We start from the raw sequence: 22,156 nt of genomic DNA, 5'->3' as shown, positions 1-22,156 counted from the left end.
AGTAATGCACCCAATCAAATAGAACTACCGTGCGGGGAAGGGCCCAAAAAGCCTCCTGAAAACAGAGACACTGCTTTGCTATAGACAACTACGGTCGTTGCCACACACTCACTGGATTCATCCATCAGGGAGAACATTTGTCAAAATGTCATGACATTTCACAGAGACAAAGAAGGACACAGAGACAGAGAGAGATAGAGAGATAGAGAGAGGGATGGAGGGAGACAGAGAGAGGGATAGAGAGAGACAGAGAGAGGGATAGAGAGATACAGAGAGAGGGATAAAGAGATAGAGAGAGGGATGGAGGGAGACAGAGATAGGGATATAGAGAGATAGAGAGAGGGATGGAGGGAGACAGATAGAGGGATATAGAGAGATAGAGAGAGGGATGGAGGGAGACAGATAGAGGGATATAGAGAGATAGAGAGAGGGATGGAGGAAGACAGAGAGAGGGAGACAGCAAGTGACTGAGACCAACAGATAAACAACAAGAGAGCAGAAAAAAGAAAGAGGGAAAGAGAATGGAGATAAAGAATAAGAAAATAAAGAACAAGAGAGCCAATAACAGAGAGAGAGTAAGAGAGAGAGAAATAGCGACGGAGAGAGATAGTTTTTCCCTTTTATTTTTCTGCAGTATAGCACTGTTTCTGTAGCTATTACTGCCCTTTTAGTAGCAGTTACCATTTATCCTTTTGTTTATTTTTTTCTTTTCATTATTTCATTTTTATCTCTATATTTTATCTCACCATTTGATTTGATTTGATTTGAGAGAGAGAGAGAGAGAGAGGAGAAAGGGAGAGGGAGGAGAGAGAGGAGAGAGAGAGAGGAAGGAGAGAGAGGATGGAGACGGACAGGGAGACCAGGCCGCGGGGAGTGTCTCCCCCCAGTGGCGGGTGCTGGGCTCACCTGCGCAGGCGCCTGGGTCTGGCTACTGTAGGGCAGCGGGGCATCGCAGTCCGGGATGTAGTGCAGGCAGTAGTCAGCTGCGGCCAGGGGATCATCAACAATCAGCAGCTGCTGAATATCTCCCTGTTAACCAAAACACACACACACACACACACACACACACACACACACACACACACACACACACATACAGAAATTACAAAGGTGTTCAGCGACAGAGCAGGAGAGAGATTTTAGATCATAAAAAAAAACATTTCAAGAAACAGCAACAAACAGCAAACACTGAAACACAAAACATATAACAATGATGCATCTAACATTGTAAAGGCAAATTAAATGCTGTTTTTCTTATATATCATAAAATGCATCTCCCAAGTAAATTAACTATCTGATATCCTTCCAGTTCTCTGTTCCCGAGGTTCACACACACACACACACACACACACATGCGCACACACACGCCCCTTGTAGCTGCATTCTTCTCCAATTGTATGCTGCCACCGCCTCTGTCACTGCCCCTGTCACCAAAAGCCACAGCTTGTTTACACATCAACACACACACACACACACACGCATACATGCACACCCACACACAGAGACATACACACACCCACAGACACACACCCACAGACAGACATACACCCACAGACACACACACACACACACACTACCCAACGCACCCTTGCCTAGCTGAGCCACTAAACCAAGTGTGCTGCTACTCTGGGGGCCTCTAAGGGCTTATGACAATAAACATGACAAATACACGCTGCGACTGTGAATCTAAATCCCATAGATTTATTATGCATCTGCCGCTTGCTGTTGACAATACTTTGCAAATTACAGGGTGCCTACACTGAGGAAGAAATCTAAATCAAAAGAGTATGCTTTGCTGTGAGCAGTGAAATGGAACGCTTAATAAATACTGACCCAACTGGGCTGTCAGTGAGGGGACTGAATGTTTGTTAATGGCTCTCTCTTTGTCTTTGTTACGAGTAAAGCAAGACAAGCAAAATTATATATTCACAATCCGTTTACGGACATTTTTCTCACTCAGGCCTTTCACTCAGGAGAACACTCTCTCATCCATGCCTTCCCACGCATAAGAAATGGATCAAATGACAGCATGTCTCTGCCTCTGTTGGAAGGGGATCACACTGAAAACAACAAACCAGCAGCAAAGCGCAACACAACAATTCTGAGATCATAATAACTTTATTAGTTTGAACAAAGTTGTCTCTCATCATGTGAAGCACTAAGTACCAATATTGTAACGCCCTCGTAAAGAATATAATGAGATATAGTGGCCTCCGTCTTGTCCAGAGATCAAAGGCCGAGCTCAGCGAGGCCGCGGCTCAAAAGCACTGGGCACATGTGGGGAATTAACGGGCTTTAGGGCCTCATGGCTGACCGGCTGCGTGTCCCTGATCACGGCTGGAGTCGCTCTTATCGGGCTGTCTCCACTGGCTGGGCATGTCTGCTGCCACTTGGGTACGGATGACTGGGAGTCACCCTGCGAGCAAATCTGTCCCAGCATTCCACGCTGGCCTTTGTGTCCATAGTGACAAGAGAGGACCAACCGGACCAACCCCCACACCCTACTCAAGTCTGTGTTGTGAACAACCCCCCCGCCCCCTGGCAAAACACACACACACACACACACACACACACACACATCCACACACACACAAACACACACACAAACGCACACACACACATTCTTGGCAGTTTGAGGGGTTTGGGGGGCTGTATGACTCACAGCCACTACTGCTGTTCTTGAGTCAGTCCACACAACAGCAACAACCCCACAGGTGTGCTCCCGTTCCAGTGTCCTCATGCCAATGTAACCATGGTGACTGTGCGAACGAAAGCCCAGCTGTCACCAGCGAACCAATCCAATATAGGCACAAAAAAAGTTCAGTTCACATTTGCCAAGAGAGGCTGTCCAGGGAAGAGAGAGAGAGAGAGAGGGAGAGAGAGAGGGAGAGAGAGAAAGAGAGAGAGGGAGAGAGAGAGAGGAAAAAACATGCTGCTAACACCCCTGAATGCGCTCTGTCAGAAGCCATTATGAGAGAGGAGTGCATTCACAACAACCGCCTTGTCAACAAATCTCACCTCTGTCACCCAGCCACTGCAGCATAGCAGAAATCTCTCTCACACGCACACGCACACACACACGCACACGCACACGTACACGCACACGCACACACACACATAGCAATACATATCCAGTCCGCTGTCTGATGGCCAAAGGAGTAAAGTCAACTAGACGCTAACCCGGGGTCTCATGCAGCACTTCCCTTCTCACTGACAGAAAGTGGCTGCTGTAATCGGAGCACAGTAACAGGGCTGGCCTGACAAACACAGGCCTGGATCTTATCTGGGTCTAGGAAAACAGATGCAGAGGAACACACAGGCCTAGGCCTGCAGAGAGCTGGGTGGCTGTTTGCTTTAATATGCATGAGTGTGTGAGAATGCGTGTGTGTGTGTGTGTGTGTGTGTGTGTGTGTGTGTGTGTGTGTGTGTGTGTGTGTGTGTGTGTGTGCATACTGTATGTGTATGTGTGGGTGTTGAGTATATGTGCATGAGTAAACATGTCTATGTGTGAGAACTGAGAGTGTGTGTTTGTGTGTGTGTGTGTGTGTGTGTGTGTGTGTGTGTGTGTGTGTGTGTGTGTGATGTGCAATGGAACACATCACTGACATCTCTCCAAAGCCTTTTCCAAAAGGGCTTTAGCTATTTGTAGGCAATCTGGAAGCAATAGAGGCATTAGCTTTGACCACAGTCCCCAGGCTCCCATGCCGGTTCTCCCACGCTGGGACAACTGGGCCGGAACACAAGCCCCTGGATCCCCCCGGAACCGGAGGCCTGGGAGTATGAGTTCCTGAGAATGGGCCGAACTCTCACCTCCCCCAGTACCAGCCTCACCCAGGGTCAGGGAGTCCTGACCCAGATGCAGTTAAATTAAAACCACAAGGACAGCACAGTGTGTGCGTGTTTGTGTGTGTGTGTGTGTGTGTGTGTGTGTGTGTGTTTGTGTGTGTGTGTGTGTGTGGGGGAGGGGGGGGGGGTTATGTGTCTGTCTGTGTGTGTGCTCTTGTGTCTATTACTGTGGGAGAGGCTGGAAAGTGTAAGACCAACCTGGTGGTAATCAAAAAGCATTAGTCATCACAAAAGCTCTGACAGCCTCTCCGTATGAAGATTAATCGCACTGAGAGTCTCAGACCAACAGGGCAGGCTCGGCCGCCTCACTAACAAAAACATACATTTATACATCCAAGCTCTTGAAAGGCAAACCTCCTCATGCTACATCTATAGAGGAATACTGTGGGAGGGCCTACTCTAATCTCGGTAAACATTTAGTGCTACAGGGAGCCGTCCACTATGAAAGGGTTACATGAGGTGATGCTAGTTGGCGTGTGTCTCAGTAGGAGGGGCCAGGAAGCGTGTGTGTGGATATCATAATATGTGGGAGGGGTTTGTGGATATAACAGCTGCGTGTGGGAGGGGTTTATGAGTCAAAGTAATGGCGTGGGAGGGTTTATGAGTCAGGTGATTGACAGCTGGAGGCTGAGCGAACTCATTAAAGGAGAAGTTGACACGTGTGCTGCTGGGCTGGGCTAACCTATACAGAACATGTACTCAGGCCATGTCTGCCGCTGGACTTGGTCTCCGTGGAGACAGTCAGACAGCTGTTATTAAGTCTGTGAGACAGTCTCTCCTCCCTCCACCTCTCTCTCTCTCTCTCTCTTTTTCTCTTTGTCTTCTTTTTCTCTCTTGGCCTTTTCCTTTTACTTGATTTTCTGTTAATCCTTCTCTTCTTCTCTGCTTCCCTCCTCCATCTGTCTTTCCTGTTTTTTCTCTCTTCTCCTCTATCTTTCCCTGTCTTTTCTGTTCTTTCATTCTCTCGCTCGCTCCCTCTCTCTCTCCCTTTCTCTCTCTTTCTGTCTCTCTCCATCATGAGCCAAGCAGACAAAAGGCCTTGAGGATAAAGGGAGATATGGGATCTCTCCTCTGCCCCATTTAACTAGGAGCTAGGAGACCAGCTCAAGAAACAAAGAGATCAGAAACAAGGTTAAAGTAGACCATGCTTATGTTCCACCCTCCAGCCAGCCGGCCAGCACACACACAGTCACACACACACACACACACACACACACACACACACACACACACACACACACACACACACACACACACACACACACACACACACACACACACACTGTTGACCCAGACATTTGAGAGAGTTTGCAGAAGCTGTACCCAGTAATGTGAGGGCCATTCTGTATCGGATGTCTCCTTCAGTGATTTCTCAAAGATAGCTCAGACAGGTTTCACGCAGAGGCTGAAGTGCCTGTCTGCCAAAGGGCACAGAGAGCACTGACAGACAAATAACAGACATTCCGCTTAAAGAAGGATCAATAACTGGTCAAGATGTCCAGGTAAGCACTCACACTCACTCTCACAGAGCCCATCTGAATAAAAATTCGGACAGGGTCTTCTGAAAGCAAAAATAAATAAAAAATACTGGACAGAAACAAAATCCATTTGTCCACTCAAACAGATAACCCAGCTGACAAACACACAAAACACATGAGGACACTCAAACAGATAACCCCAGCTGACAAACACACAAAACACATGAGGACACTCAAACAAAGTGAAGATATCAAGGTAGTGGAAACAGTGGACAAGTGGAATTGCAACACTACGGTCTGCCCCCCTCTCTTCATCACTGCCCCTACGGTCTGCTCCCCTCTCATCATCACTGTCCGGCACTGTCATGACACACACAGGCTCAGTGGCTGCACGTGCACAGACACAGAGACGACCTCCATACATGTATATTTTGAATACTGAACATACCTTAGGATTTTCAGGTTCTACAAAAATGGTTCCTTAACGGCAGTTTAAGATAAACATGGCAAAGCAACACAGAGCTGTAGTTAGGAATGTGTAGTATACAAGTTTAGCAGTATGTGTTTTTAGAGTCTCAATGGTGGTTTCACATGACAGAGAAAGACAGAAAGACAAGCTTGATTATTTGTATAATGACTTCATATGTAGCTGTAATGTCTGACAGTACCCCTCTCTCTCGCCCCCTCTCTCTCTCTCTGTCTCTGTCTCTCTCTCTCTCTCGCACTCACACACACACACACACACACACACACACACACACACACACACACACACACACACACACACACACACACACACACACATACAGTTTATATAGTTCAGTCTCTTTCACACACACAAAACTGGAAACAAAATACTTGGCCCCATGTGATTGAATGCTAGTGGCATCCAATTGCAAAACAAACTCATCGGGTATGGCTTCCATTAGCGGTAGCATTTATCCTGTTACCCCCGGCACACAGTACATTCTGATAATTAGCCATTTGAACATTATGCTGCGTACTTCCAAAACATGCCTAATTATTTGAAAGGAGGGAGCACTTAATTACAGTTTAGCTTAATCAGAATTCAATTAGCTTAAATGACTGCTTTGGCAAACCCCCTATAAATGTAATAGATTACTTGCTTTTTTTCCAGATTTAAAATGGCGGGTAAACGAAAGCCAATCTGCAATGTGTGAAGTCATTTTCTGATGTGTGTGTTTATGATACAATTTTAAACAAGTACTATTCATATTCATAAACTATGAGAGAAAAGAAATGTGCCATTGTAAGTATGAAAGTATGAAAACCGGTCACTACAAACAGATCATGGCTACTTAAGGTAGTTTTGAAAAGCCTCCAAACCAATGGTAGGCTATGGGATCTGGCCCAATATCAAGGTATATTTGACTGTTACATAGTTTATACTTCCAGGGCATAAACGGCTCATAAAAATGCAGGCACTCCATCACCCGTGCAAGTTACAACAAACAACTCCTATTTGGCTCACAATCTGCAATGTGTGAAGTCATTTTCTGATGTGTGTGTTCATGATACAATTTTAAACAAGTACTATTCATATTCGTAAACTATGAGAGAAAAAAAATGTGCCATTGTAAGTATGAAAGTATGAAAACCGGTCACTACAAACAGATCATGGCTACTTAAGGTAGTTTTGAAAAGCCTCCAAACCAATGGTAGGCTATGGGATCTGGCCCAATATCAAGGTTTATTTGACTGTTACATAGTTTATACTTCCAGGGCATAAACGGCTCATAAAAATGTAGGCACTCCATCACCCGTGCAAGTTACAACAAACAACTCCTATTTGGCTCACTTCTGCTACCTAAAATATGTAAGATCCTTTCAAGACTGATTATTCTGGAGCGGAGATTCAAATAGCTCTTTCTGGGACAGAACCATAAAAGTCATCCATGCCTCCAGCTACAGGGGAAAATAAAGACAGCTTTGCTTACAGTATGCACACACAGCTTTGCCACCACGACACAAAGCATAAAAGCACACGTCACTTAAATGATCGTGTGTTTGCCTGCAGAGTCAGAGGACTCTGCTGTTCTTAAGTTACATAACAAGGTGTAAACCAGGGTTGTGCAAAATTCCAGAATTGACTGGCTATTAAATTCCAATTCAATTCTTGTATTTCACTTGGATTTCAATTGAGGTAGCAAACGGGAAGCAGAATTGCAATTTGAATTTTGCACAACCCTGGTGTAAACATTTAAAAATATTACAGAAGTACACATGGACATTACAAACCTCCTAGTAATATAATAAAGTAGTGTGTATATAAGCAGTGAATAAGCATGCCGTGTATGTAAGCTAATGACTGTATACAGTCATTGCTATAATAAGCACACATAAGTGTTTGTTTAATCAAACGGGACCTGAGTACTAAATTTCGCTCCCACATGTAAATGTTGCAATGACAATAATGATTCCTTGAATCCTTAAATCCTTGAAGCTGTGGTGTAGCATCAGGGAACACTGAAACACTCTGGAGGGTCAATACTAGACAGGAGCCCTGTTCGGCGGCCATCTTGCAACGCACTTTGGACAGTTATCGGGCAGCTATTTTCCTAGGTGTGTTTGAACCTGCCGCTATTGTTAATGTAATTAGTAGGGCTGTCAAAATAACTGATTAATTTCAATTAATTCATTTGAGAAAAAAATAATTAAAAAAATTAGTGCAGATTAATCGATTCCGTATGACCTTTGACCCCGAGCCGTTCTAGTCAGACTGTAAAATAAAGGAGAGAAGAAAACGTGCTGCCTGGATCATTTATTGGAACATTTACTTTTAAAAAATGGCCTGATGATGTTGATAAAAAATAAAGTGTTGAAAATAAAGTCCTCTGCAATGTCTGCAGCAAGGAATTTGCATATCACCGGAGTTCATCAACTCTACTGTATAGTCGCACATCAATGCAAAGAAATAAGTGTTGACATTGAGGGGAGTGTTAATTAATTTTCATTGTGTCCCCTAGGTTATATCTGTGGCCTGAAATGCCTTGTATGTGAAAAAAAAACCTTTTATTTGAACAGTGAAAATAATAATAAAAGAGTTTTTGAACTTTAATGTCACTAATGCTGATTATTCAATGATTCATTTGAATTTAAATATTTAAAATACTTTCACAGCAAACATTATATATGCGATTAATTTAGATTAATTAATCACAGAGTATGTAATTAATTAGATTATTTTTTTTAATCGATTGACAGCCCTAGTAATTAGTGTTTACACGGACCCGGTTGGGTGTTGAACCTAGTGAATCAGCATGTTTTAATAGAGAGGGATTTATGTGTGTGTTAAAATTCTTATTATTATTGGGCAAGCGAGATTTTCAGTATCAGAGTGAAGGTGTTAGGAGCAGAATACAACAGAAGATGCCGTTACAACACACTTACAGTAACGCTCCACTGACCAGGAACACTAGCGTTGAACAAGCTGCGTGATGACAATACGAGCGTATTCAATTGTCAGTTTAGGCAAACCGTTTGTGTTACTTAGGAACGAGATAGAACTTATTAGGGTCTGAGATTTGCGTTATGCTTGCCGCTGGCCAATGTGATCCCCACCTAACGCAACGCTGCCACCGTTCCGCTGCCAAACCATAGAAAACAATAGAAAAACCTGCTGCCAGCCACTTTAGAGTCTGGGGGGGGGGGGAGGTCTCACCTCAAACACAGCCTCATCCAGCAGACGGGCCCCGAAGACTGTGACTCCATCTGTGCTGACGACGGGGCCGTCTCCTCTGGGCAGCTCTGTTGTCTGCACCTCCTTACAGTCCAGGTACAGGGTGATGGACTTGCCCCGGATGCTGTAGGCGATCCTGTGCCACCTGGAGAGATGGAGGAGATGTGTGTCAGACAAGGCTACCGTGGAGAGGCCGGTTCAATTGAGTCTGTGTCGCCACACTGTGCGCTGTTCTTTGATCCTACATATTGGACTCCTTTTAGGTTCTTTTGACGGTGCTGGCAAAAGTAAGGGTTGTTGATGTAGAGGTAGATCATGTCACATCTGAGCATGGTTTTCACGGCCATAAAGCAGCAAAGGTGAAAAGGTCGTCTGCGTAGTGTCATCAGCTAATGCTATATACCCCATAGGTCAGAGATCAATTAAATTGAGGTCAAATTTATACCCTCTCTGCAAACACTTACTTATAAAAATGTGTTGACTTGACCCACTTAAGGCAACATTGGTTGTGGAAACAATTCTACTCAGCAAACACAGTGTGTGTCTTCGGGTCCCCGGCTGTTATTTCCCCTGAAAGCTGAGTAAAGAGTAGCTGAATGTTTGCACTTTTGGACTCTCTGTTCTTTTATATGTGTAAGAATTCAACCAATGTGCAAACAAGGGAGAGCTATCCTGCATTTCCTTTGGAATGGCGCTGCTTGCAGGGCAACAGCTGAGTCCTCTCAGTACGCTAAGTAAAGGTGTGATTCTTCTGGGCGAAAGCTTTGGGAAAAACAACACAAATCAATAGTTAGCATCTTTAAGGTTCATTGAGAGAAACTGTGCTAGAGGTAGTTTCAAGGCTGTGCTAGATCTCATAGAGTAATAGTGTGATAGTTATGCCGCGTTCCATTTGTTCCAAGTCGCTCACCGAATTGTTTGACAAAGCTCCTAATAGGAAGTTGTAAATGGAACGCACCCTAAAGTTATATCCCGACTCATAAGCTCGTTCAAACCCAGAGTATCCAGAGTTTGAAATTCCAAGTTGGATGTGTGGCTGCACTCATTATCAGTAAATGAGAGCCGTAGATATATAGTTCTGTTCTGTTCTGTTCTGTTCTGAAACAATAGTGTCCAACCTCTATCTGTTGCTATGATGCTATGACATTTGTTTATGTAAAATACTGTTTAATGCTTTGTTGCAAACTGGTAATTATTATTATTATCATTAGCTAGTTACACCCCTGCTGGAAGTCTAAAGTCAGTGAACCTTTTCCAGACCCACTCTCAATTGAGAAGAGTCTGGTGTGAACAAGGCTAGTCCATTTGAGCTAACTCACTTCCCGTCCGCGAGGTTGACCTTCTTGAATATGGGGTAGAGGTCGGGGGAGGGCTGGCCATGTTGATCCTCGTACAGGAAGACGGGCGAGCGGCCCACCTCCAGGCCCACCTGCTGGATGCCCTGCTCGTCGTATACCGAGAGCAGGAAGAACTGCGAGCGCTTCTTCGCCCGCACCGTCGCCATCACCGAGAAGTCCTCCGGGAAGGGAGAGTCTGAGAGATGAGACACAGAAACAAAAAATCTCATCTGTCTTCACATTAGATACAACCAAAGGGAACAAAACAGTCAAAACAATCAAAAACTCTCCCAGAAAAGATTCTACATTCTCCATGCTAGATTCAACAATGTATGTGACCAAAGCCATTTGGGCACATCATAGTAATATAGTCATGGAAGTAATAAGTAGTATAACCATGTAATATAGTTTAATTTCAGTAATTTTGCCATGCAAGTTCTGGCAGTGTTTGTCATTGTGCTTAGAATACTTTCTGTAACTTGCTGGGTCATGGAATGCATTGTACTTAAATGTACTAAACTGATGACTCTGTTCATATTCACATTCTGATCTATATGTGTACACATGCTGTATATAGACTTGACCTTGCATATCCAGCATAACTATGTAAAAGTGCATTGAGTAAAATGATGACATTAAAAATTGAGTAAAACTTGATGACAAAATCGGCTTAAGAAGTGGCCCAACCTGGGAAGAGCTGCTTGGTTGGCACACTGAGCTGAATTCTCTTGTCTATCCTGAAAGCGTAGTCCACCTCCTCGGTGTCCTTCCTGTTGGTGCAGAGGCCGGCCTCCACGGAAACACCCACCATTTTGTCCGACAGCTCCAGCCCCCGCAGCACGTCCACCAGATTGGCTGTTTACGGGAGAGCGAGAGGAAACCATTAGCCGTCGTCTCTAACGTTTCCATCTCATTTGGCAACAGCCATCAGGGCCGCGCCAAACCAATGATCTACATCATGGAGGGGTGTGATTGAATGTTGTTTGCTCACAAATCCCTCCACCCCACTTTGTTTCAAAACAACTCACATGCTACATGGTACATTCGCTCAAATATCTTGCAGATGTATGCCGCTGTGTCGGCGACAGTGCTGGCAGACACGGGGAAGATTGAGCTAATGATATTGTGTTGAGCTCCGGCCAAGTCCTAAGAACTGCAAATCTGCTTTCTTTTGCCTTTTTTTGGTTGCTGTTTTTCTCACTGACAACTTCCTGTTGTTGGGAGTTCCAGTCTGGATGTGGTCTGACTCACTTGAGGCCAGCAGGTGGCCTTCTGTGGGTATTATTATGGGATAGACGGATGGAGTCGTGGCACTGAGTGCGCTCCTTAATCAGACTGCGGCCACACCTGACAGCTGACACCTGCCTGAGGCCATCACCAGGGAAGGAGGGAGGAAGGGATATGTCCCCTCTCGTCCCAGAGATGCATGCCGTTGTTACCTCTTGATCTGTCTCTCTTTCTGTTTCTCTGACAGGGAAGCTACACCAGGCGTGTAACCGAAGCGTTCCGTTCGCTATGTGTAAAATACATTTTAAGTAATGGAAGCTAATTGTTGCAGCATACGCTATGTGTAAAATACATTTTAGATGAAGGGTGTATTTTTTTCTTTAGTACGCGCCGCTATCACGTCTGGTGTAGCTACTTCCATTGATTACAGTGGAAGCTAATTGTTGCAGCAGACGCAACGTGAACAGAACGTTTCAGTTACGTGCCTGGTGTAGCTCATCCTTACTCATTCTAGTTGTCTCTCTTTCTACCCTCCTGACTCTCTCCATCTCTTTCTCTCTATTGCAAGGGCTCTATTTTCTGATTCCCTCTTAGTCCTCTATCATGCTCCTTTTCCCTCTCACTCTTTCTGTCTGTCTCTCTCTCCCTCTCGGTCTATCTCTCCCTCTCTGTCTGTCTCTCTCTGTCTGTCTCTCTCTCTCCCTCTCTGTCTGTCTCTCTCTCTCTCTGTCTGTCTCTCTCTCTTCCCTTGTATTTCTCTCTTTTTCTGTCTCTCAGGCTTAGACTCTGTCTCGTAGCCCTTTCACTCTTACAATCTCTCCCTCTGTCTCCATCTGCGTCCCAACTCTTCCTCTTAAAATGTCAAAACCGGCGTCCGCTCTCCTGGGAGGCAGATTTACCTTGCAACAAAAGTGCATTTTTCCTGCACTCCTGACACACAAACTTAACAGTGTGTCGGATGTTGAACACCACTAAACTCACCCTACTTAACTTGGCCATAGACTTGAGGGATGAGTGTCTGGCTCTTTCTGTGAGAATTCAGCATTTAGGAATCCAAAGCATTCTGGGGATTAAAATGAAATAAGAGCCCTAAATTTCAATTGCCCTCCATTTCTCCTTCATCACCTACCCCCCAGACAAACACACACACACACACACACACACACAAACTACCCCCCCACACACACACACACAACCAACTCAAAGTTAATTAAACATGTGGGCACCATTTGCCAAATGCCAAGTCTCCCTCTCCCCTTTGCCAGGCATGAAAAAGCCTTGTGCATTTTACGGTGTAATTTATTTGCACGGTGCATGCCTTTTATGTGCTGCTGCTCGGCTCTCGTGCACAAAGCGTAGCAACAAGCCTGTAAATGGCCATGGCCACGGATAACAAGACACAATGGGAAACATCAGGTACTTATTTACAGTCAAGACAGCCTCTGACGAGAAAAACAATTTCTGTAAATAAATAATCCCAGAGTTAACTTCCTGCAAACAACAATCTAAAGTGTACACAAGTGCACACACAGCAGTTTCACTGCTGAACTATACTGCATTTTCAATAGATATCACTACTTATGACTATATTCATCTATTCTATAGGACTTCTGCTTCAAATACAGTGCTATATCAGTTAGGGAATCCCGGCGATTTTTCACATATAGATCTCTGGTTCTCGTGGTCACCAAGTACTGTCGATACGGGAAAAAAAAACGAAAACAGTCAGTTGTACCTAGCTCAAGTTGCTACAGCCAACGGCTGGAGCTATAGTGCTACACTCTGGGAGCATGTTCAAGAGACCCCATGTTCATGGCCCCAGAGTATAGCACATAGCAGTGAAACAGAGATCTATGTGAAAAATTGCCGGAATTCTCCTTTAATAAGTGGCTGTATGAACCACATTAGGAGACCTTGGCATCCTATGTGACAAAGAGAACACCTGACATCTCCATGGAAAACATGCTAACTCAATCACCCAAGAGAGCCCCAACCATCCCTCTGAAGCCTTCTTCGGCCAATGAAAACCTCTGTCCTGTGAAAACACTCAATGCCCCCTTGACCTTCGGACATGGAAAAAAAAATTTATAATATGATTACAAGCAAAACGCAGCCAAGCAAAGGAGGATTCACACATGGGGTTTTCGCGGATATAAACAAAACACTGTGGCAAAGAAGACGAAAAGTGATATCCCAAGATGCAGCTGGCTAATTAGGTGACTCAGCATCAGCAGGAGAGGTTTAACTGGTGCGCTCCTGTGAAACAGCTAGCCTCTGGCAGTGTCTGTCCACAGGCCCAAGAAAGCAGACCGAGGCCTGGAGGGGCCGAGTACCCAGAACATCGGGATGGAATGGGCGGGGGGGGGGAATTTCCCTTCCCCGGCGAGAATGATTTTCACAGTGACCTGCCAGATCCTCACATGCTGCATGTCTGCACTCTCACACACTCCTAAACAAACAGCCAGATTCACACAAAGGCCGAGACAGTCAAGCCAGGATAGCCGGAGTCCCCCGGGAGAAATATGCTAAATGATTCAAAATAAACATTTTTTAATTCTCACATTGGTTTAACTTATTTTAGTTGTGATGAAATATGAAAGGAAGATTCATGAAAATGAAATAGGTTAAAGTTCCAAAAGAGTTGTGCAAGATATCAAGCTGTTTGCAGTGCATGAGGGACCTGGGGAGGCCAATCATGAACAGTATACCAGCCCAGGGTTACTCACACGCAGCAACACCCACTCTGACTAATATAGATGGCGGACAGATTCTCTTCTCATGAAGGTAGTGTAACTGTAAGTCTTACAATTTTTCTCACACACAAAACTCAGACACACACACACACACACACACACACACACACACACACACACACACACACAAATACAAATACAGTATGCACGTGCAAACAAATAAACACACACACACACACACACACACTTTTTCCATTGTTCCCACAGAGCAGCAGCTCCATGGGGGCATTTACACAGAGCTGGGGAATGTTTCTGTGCTGCTGTCGTAAAGAGCATGAGAGTCTAAGCAGGTGGCCCTCTGCCATGCTTTGGTGGAGAGATCTGAATCTGGAGGCATCTCAAGCTCTCCCCTCGCATGCCAGCACCAAGATGCTGCTTACCAACACTCACATGCCTGCTATAGCAGAGGTTCATCTTTCACAATCGTGAACTCTACTCCTAATAACGCTCCCTCATGTTCCTCGGGCTGCCATTGTGTTTCTGCAAGAGCTGAAAAAAAGTATACACATACATGGGTCTTTTTATGAGACCATCAAAACCACAGCCCCCAAACCACCAGAACTGGCTCAATTTGTGTGTTCTCTGTCCTTGTCGGACCCCAGAATTGAGGACTACCTACAGGTAGTCTGCTCAGCAGGTACCAACAGGACTACACACTGCTGTGGGACCAGGCTGGTAATACCCACAAAAATCTCCTACAACAATTATCTTGTCACATGGTCTAACCACTAATTCATAGCTTTATGTACAGTGAGTGTGGGATGGTGATATATGATGATAGGCTGACTTCCTGAAAACAGACTGCACTTCCTCAGGTGTGTTAGATAAGATAATACTCAAGAACTAACAGAGTGACAGAAATGTGTCAACCGGGAAAGGAAGTTGACACTGGTTTTGGTAGCCTTTAGCTAAATGCTAAACTGCTATAATGGTAACTGCTGTACTGGTGGTAACCAGTTTATACTGTTCATTTTTACAGTCACCTCCATGGACACATACTCTAGAGTAAACTACATCATGGTGTATTTGAAATCTGGTTGATAGTCTATCATTTGACAATTCTATTTTTCATCTGTATAGTATTGTGAGTGCTATTTTGTTCTGGATGCCTACATTTCCTTGAGATACATAAAATATCTATCTATCTATCTACTGTATCTATCTATCTGTATGTCTGTCTGCCTGTCTGTCTATCTAAAATAAAGAAGAAGAAGAAGAAGAAGAAGAAGAATCATTAAAAACAACTGCTTTCCTGAGTAATCTTTCTCCTAAAATAGCACATTACTGTCACTTCATTTCCAGGATAAGTGCACATTTTGAGAGACTTGGATGGTTGGTGATATTTGGACACTGTTCAGCAGACTTAGTCTGCCTTTGGTCACATTAAGCCACCATACTACTGTGTACATAAAGCATAATTGCATTTGCAGGAGTCCCACACACACCTCCTCCCCTGGTTTAAAAGCCCCAACCACAGAAACAATACCACACTGTTAAAAATCAGTGTCACGCCTACCGGCAAGAGACCGTCATTGTCCACTTCTAACACACCACACCCTGCTATTTAGAGACGGTCAAGAGAGACACTAGTCTAAAGCACTTTTTAGGGATTTAAATAATTTCTTCAGACGAATCTATGACAAAGTCAGACAAAAAGTCCTTTATGTCAGTGCCATAAATAAATAGTTCAAAGTAACCCTACAAGAAGGACAAAATAAAAGCGTAACAAATTGATGGCAAAAAACAGCGACGTGGAAAAAAACTGGGCCCTTTCAAAAGGCAGAGAAACTGAGGCTGTCTGTTGGCTTCTGGAGAAGGACAGGTTTAATTGAATTACCTCGCTCCCTCACTGACCTCTGACCCCGAATGACTCAGAGCGAGGCCGTGCGGACAGCGGAGGCAGTGAAGCAACACAAAACCCTGAGGTAACAATGGGACCCCAGGACACGCCCAAATGAACCCCTTACTAGCCCGCACTCAGCAAGCATCCATCGAGCACCCCAAAACACGACACGACGACTCCCCCGTGCACACTGTTGTACAAACAGCTCGTCGACGGCGAGGCTGGACGAGGCTGGACGAGGCTCTGCCCTACAGCACTCCCGTCTCTCAGCAGCTCCCGTCTCGCCCCGGCTTCTGTCACCAGCAAACGCTTCTGGGTTTGACTTACTAACAATGGAGCTGAGGGAGTGCTGGAGGTAGAGGGGGGAGGAGAAGGGGGGGGGGGGGGGGGTAGACATTCAGAGAGACAGAGAGAAAGGGCGCCATATACCAAATATTTGCTATGTGTTATATATGTTACACATACATGCCTGCACGCATACATGCACATATACATACAAACATACAACATACAAACATACACTAAACACACACACACATTTACACAACCATACACACAGACCAACATACACTGGCATATATACTACAGAAGAGAGAGAGAAAAAGAGAGAGAGAGGTGCAGCATAAAGGAGGAGAGAAATGGGTCATGCTGTTAAAGTACAAGTTTAAGATATCTATCATGTTGATTGAGCTGCGAGGATCGAGTGGGAGCGGAATCTGCTTTTACTTAGCGCCGCAGCCAGGAGTCGCCCAGACCGGCGCTTCGGGGACCCGAGAGCGAGAGTTCGGGATCCAGTCCACATCGGCCCACAGCTCCGCTAATCACGCCTCCCCCAGAACCAGAACCGCGGCCCAAGCATCTGCAAGTGCCTCGCTCACAGCCAACAGCCCAGTGACAGGTCCAGATCCAGGCCCAGGCCCACCCCAGCAGAGCATAAGAGCTGAGAGAGAGAGTGAGAGAGTGAGTGAGAGGGAAGATGAGTGGGATTCTGGCCCCATGTAGGGAAGTGTTTGTGTTTCCGTGTTGCTGGAACACACTTCTGGCGCTCGGCTGCAGTGACTGGGACACAGTGGCATTTGATCGTTGACTCAGTCCAGAGCAGAATGTGGGTCAGCTGGCCGGGAGGCGAGTGTGAAGGTGTGTGAGTGTGTGTGTGTGTATGTGTTTGTGTACTTCTGAAAGTGTGTGTGTACTTCTGTGTGTGTGTGTACTTCTGTGAGTGGGTGTGGGAGTTGACGTGTTTGGAGAGAGCCCTCATGGTGAGTCGGGCCCTGCATCTGCATCTTTCCCCCTCACTGCTCCCCACGCTGCTGGCCTGATGGTCCTGAGCCCTGCCCTGCCATTCCTCCTCTCCCCTCCTCTCCTCTCCTCTCCCCTCTTTTCTTTACTCCTCTCCTCTCCTCTCCTCTCCTCTCCCTTCTCTTCTTTACTCCTCTCCTCTCCTCTCCTCTCCCTTCTCCTCTCCTCTCCTCTCCTCTCCCTTCTCCTCTCCTCTCCTCTCCCCTCTCTACTCCTCTCCCCTCTCCCCCCCTCTCCCCTCTCTTCTCCTCTCTTCTTTACGTCTCTTCTCTCTTCTTCACTCCTCTCCTCCTCTCCTCATCTTCTCTTCTCTTCTCTTCTCTTCTCTCCTCCTCTCCTCATCTTCTCTTCTCTTCTCTCCTCTCCTCCTCTCCTTCCTGCCGCAGTTTGTTCAGCCCGTGTTTGCTCACCGCACGGCGGCCAGACTCTCCCACCACTGCTGGGCCTGTGGAGGAAACACCTGCTCCCCCTCCACTCTGCTCCTTCTCAGTCCACCAACACACACACACACACACACACACACACACACACACACACACACACACACACACACACACACACACAGTATACAAACAACACTTGCACACAAATATACACCAAAACACCAACACAGAGACATATGCACACTCAAACCCAGTCTCTCACACACAAACTCCATAATGGGGAATTTCACATACAAGCATACACACACATACACAGACATAAACACACACAAAAAACCCACTTCACACAGACCCCAACCCTGCCTACCCCTGGTGCTCCCTCTGTGTGTTCTGCAGCGACCAACGAAAACAAAATTACTGTTTTTCCAGTATTTCCAATGTCTTCTCCGCGGACCTGCATTTGATGTCCGTGAGGCCCCAGTAGGGCTCTTCCCCTCTTCCACGGCGTGGTCCTCCCTCTCTCCATCCCTCCTGGGCGTACGCCGTGTGGGAGGTGGGTGGGCTAGGCGTGCCACTGAGGCATAAATATTACATGCTACATCCTATGTTTTACAGCCAGGTGTACAAACGGATATCTATAAGCTATGTCTCTCTCTCTCTCTCTCTCTCTCTCTCTCTCTCTCTCTCTCTCTCTCTCCCTCTCTCTCTCTCTGGCCCCCTAGGTAAAAGTAGGCAGAGACAAGCTCTACTGGTCCTGTTATACGTCTCGTACTGTTTAACATGGGGTCGCAGATGGTTTAAGGAAGATAAACGTGGAAATTCCAAACGAGCATGTCCGTGATATACGAGCCCGCGATAAGGGCTCCTTGTTGTCTGCCATGGGCCTGGCAGGAATAATAGCAGAGCTGAATTAGGATGCGGGTCCCCTCGAATAATGAGGATTTCCATCATGAGTGTACCGAAAGGCAGCAGGGGCCATCTGATGTTCAGATATATGGTGGTGGTGGTGGTGGTGGGGGGGGGGGGGGGGGGGGCTTTTCTCTGGCCTCCAGATGTTTACAGTTGGCTGTAGATTGGAGAGAGGCACTCCTTTAGGTGATGCTGAGTTGAATCAACAATCATAATATGTAGGGAAATTCCTCGTAGCTCCTCAGAGTGAATGATAGCAAAATTCCTCACCAGTGGGGAGGGTCTGTTTAAAGAAGCGAGCTCTTTTTTGTAAAGACTTTTTAAAAGGAAAGAAAGAAAGAAAGAAAGAAAGAAAGAAAGAAAGAAAAAAGACAAAACAAGCCCCTGTAACTCTGTGTTTAAGTTTTCCATCAGAGGGCCTCAGACCGGATGTGAGCTCTACTACTCACCCCCCACTACCCCCCCCCCCCCCCCCCCCCCACACACACACACCACCACCGCACCGACCTCCCACCCCTTTGATACGTTTTTAATTCGTGCTCACTTTCTATTTCCACTGCTGAACTAATTTGGGCTGAGATGAAAGGAGAACAAAGTCTGTTTTACTCTGTAGACAGTTGAGCGTACGAATTCCTGAATCTCAGTCCCACGACAGAGATATGATGGGGCGGGGGGGGGGGGGGGGTTCACGCAGGACGCAAATGTAAATGAAGGGCAGACACACTGTAAGAAATGAAAACAAACCTCCCTCTTCCGGACCCTTTGAGTGAAATTTTTTTTTAATGTTTAGGGAGATCAAAAATGTGGAGGGTGTAAAAGAGAACAGAGGAATCTGGAGCTGTGGAGGGGCTGAAGAAAGCCTTTCTTCCTCAGCTCAGCCCGTCACATGTGACAACAGACAACGAATGCACAAGTCACATGCTGTAAATAGGCAGCAGCATATGCCAGAGATGTGTCTCCTACAGCGATGTGTCTCCTACGCGTGTCTCCTACAGAGATGTGTCTCCTACAGAGATGTGTCTCCTACATGGACAAAGATTATTTCCATTTATTTGTTTAGCAGTTAACAGACAACTGTAACCAAAGTGACCTGGTACAGGTATGTATTTAGTAAGTGTGTGTGTGTGTGTGTGTGTGTGTGTGTGTGTGTGTGTGTGTGTGTGTGTGTGTGTGTGTGATTCCTATGAATGAATTAAACTACTCAGTAGGTGTTTTTTTAGTGCTGTGCTGTAGGAACAACACAAGCACAAGTTTAATTCTCAGGAATCATACACACACACACACACACACACACACACACACACACACACACACACACAGACAGTATCACAACAGAAGTGTCCAGAGGGTGGTGGTGTACTGCAGCACTTTATCTTCATTTATGTGCACTCAACTCAGGTGAGCAAAACCCCTGTCTCATTCACTCACTGCTCTTATCTGTCCTCTACAGGAAACTTAATATTCACATTAACTTAAACAACCCGCAGAGCCAAACCAGATCAGAGTCTCATCACTGGCCTACACTGAAGTGTCTGAATGTCTAATGAGGCAACACCATTTGTCAGGACTTGTTAGGGTACCTGCTATAGACTTCAACACCAGAATCTGCAAGAGACAATCTCCTGCAGGGTTGAGACAGTCCCTAAGGCAACATTTACGGTATGGCTGTACTGGATAAAAAGCCTCATACCTAACTCTACAGCACACACACACACACACACACACACAATAATGTAAGGGCCATATCTGAGCAGGATTACACAAGGCCTTCACAAGGATTCCTGCAGTCCCCCACAAAACCATCTTTCCAGTAGCCTAGGCCTACTACCACCCATTTTGCAAGAAACTTGTAAAAGTAGCCTACTTAAATGGGGCATAGTATGAATGACAGGGTTGGCTGTAAAGTGTTCTTATTGTTTAGGCATATCTTACATTGCCTGTGACCACTGTTAATATGTGTAAATTAATTCCAATTTCGAGTTGCCTCTGTCACCAGAGTGAACAAGCCACTATTCTTAATGCATTGAATCGACAGTATTATTAGCGCACATCGACGTTAAAACCTCCAGTGTAGTTCCTGGAATTTTAATCTACTGGTGGTGCTCGGCGATCACCCATTCAATTACTTCTCAAGCTAACGTCAAAAGTTCCGCAGCAAACCGCCAAAGTTCACGCGCACACTTTAACATGACATCATAACTAGCCCGTGAAGGATTTCAACAGGAGAAAACTCAGCCAAGTTAATTCATCAATCTGTCATCATAGCATGGTGATGACAAATTAAATACAGACAGACTAGAACGACAGAATTGTTCAACTCTACCTCAAATCCTGTTGATGTGGGTCAGACGTACTCGGATGGAAGTAATTCGTAGCGGAATAAACTCTAAAAATTGGCCATTACCCTTCCTGCCTTTAAAGCGCATTATCGCCTGTACTTGAGACTAATCCCAACCAAGTGAACAAGTTCAGACTAGCAGAAACGCTAATAATACCCATTCAAATCGAAATATGAGCTCCCTACTGAAATCTCAGAAATATTTCAGTTAGCTGGTTAAAGTTACTATTCATTCAAAAAAGAACTTGTCGTTTAAGATTAACTCATATTAAACGTGCCATCGCGAAAAACAAGACTAGAAGTGATCTAAATAGAACAACATGAACGGTGCAAATTGCCTACATGACGACATTGAATAGACACTTTTTATTATTATTATTGAACAGGTGGTTCATTGCAGGTACTTTACCTCCTTGAGTGACTGCTGTATGTAGAATGATGAGGAATAGCGGTAATCTTCCCCACACCACCGTGCCCTTAACGCGCTCCATCTCTAAAACGCGCAGAGACTCCGTCGCCTCTGCACAAGTCTACTTCGTGATGCACGCAGAGAGATTAAATGTGTTGGAACTTAGAAGCCATGCGTGGGAGAGTTCAGCTCGAGCGCGCACAGCCTAGCCTTGCAGTTTCTCTAGCAACTATGGAAAAGAAGTGTTTTTCTTTTTTTGGAGGATCTTCTCCTCTCCTCCTCTGTGTTTGTCCGTCTCATTCAGTTTCGCCCTCTCTCTCTCTCTCTCTCTCTCTTTCTTTCTCCTTGTCTCTCTCTCTCTCCCCCCCCCCCCCCCCCAGCCCTCCTGCTCCCTCCCCCAAAACGGTGTCAGGGCTCAGAGGGAGCAGATGAGAAAGCGTGCCTCCAGAGGACACATATCATAAATTACTTGTTGCTCCTTGGCAGACGCATGTTTGTTACTCCTGGCAACTTGATGTTCAAGGATGCTGTTGTGCAGGCCTTCTGCACACACTGAGATTTGGAAATTGATACCTGTCCATTTCTGTATGCAGAATCATCTCTAAAATTATCATAAGAGATGTACCTGAGACAC

The 22,156-nt window shown here is 45.5% G+C and overlaps 1 protein-coding gene across 2 annotated transcripts in view; it reads right to left on the bottom strand.

Moving 5' to 3' along the window:
• The window catches only part of col5a3a (collagen, type V, alpha 3a), a 73,352-nt gene extending 51,530 nt beyond the window's left edge, over window positions 1-21,822 (bottom strand). For both annotated transcript variants that reach the window (XM_042086275.1, XM_042086276.1), the window contains exons 1-5: window positions 21,523-21,822; window positions 11,049-11,216; window positions 10,344-10,557; window positions 9,007-9,169; window positions 907-1,029 (exon numbers count right to left, since the gene is read on the bottom strand). In XM_042086275.1, the coding sequence (XP_041942209.1) occupies window positions 907-1,029; window positions 9,007-9,169; window positions 10,344-10,557; window positions 11,049-11,216; window positions 21,523-21,604 (750 nt within the window). In that variant the 5' untranslated portion in view covers window positions 21,605-21,822. The remainder of the gene's footprint in view (window positions 1-906; window positions 1,030-9,006; window positions 9,170-10,343; window positions 10,558-11,048; window positions 11,217-21,522) is intronic.
• Window positions 21,823-22,156: the final 334 nt, after the last annotated feature.

The sequence above is a fragment of the Alosa sapidissima genome, chromosome 3, assembly GCF_018492685.1.
Source record: "Alosa sapidissima isolate fAloSap1 chromosome 3, fAloSap1.pri, whole genome shotgun sequence".
NCBI lineage: Eukaryota > Metazoa > Chordata > Actinopteri > Clupeiformes > Clupeidae > Alosa > Alosa sapidissima.
The sequence above is the reverse complement of the archived record's forward strand: the minus strand, read 5'-3'. Positions and strand labels throughout refer to the sequence as shown.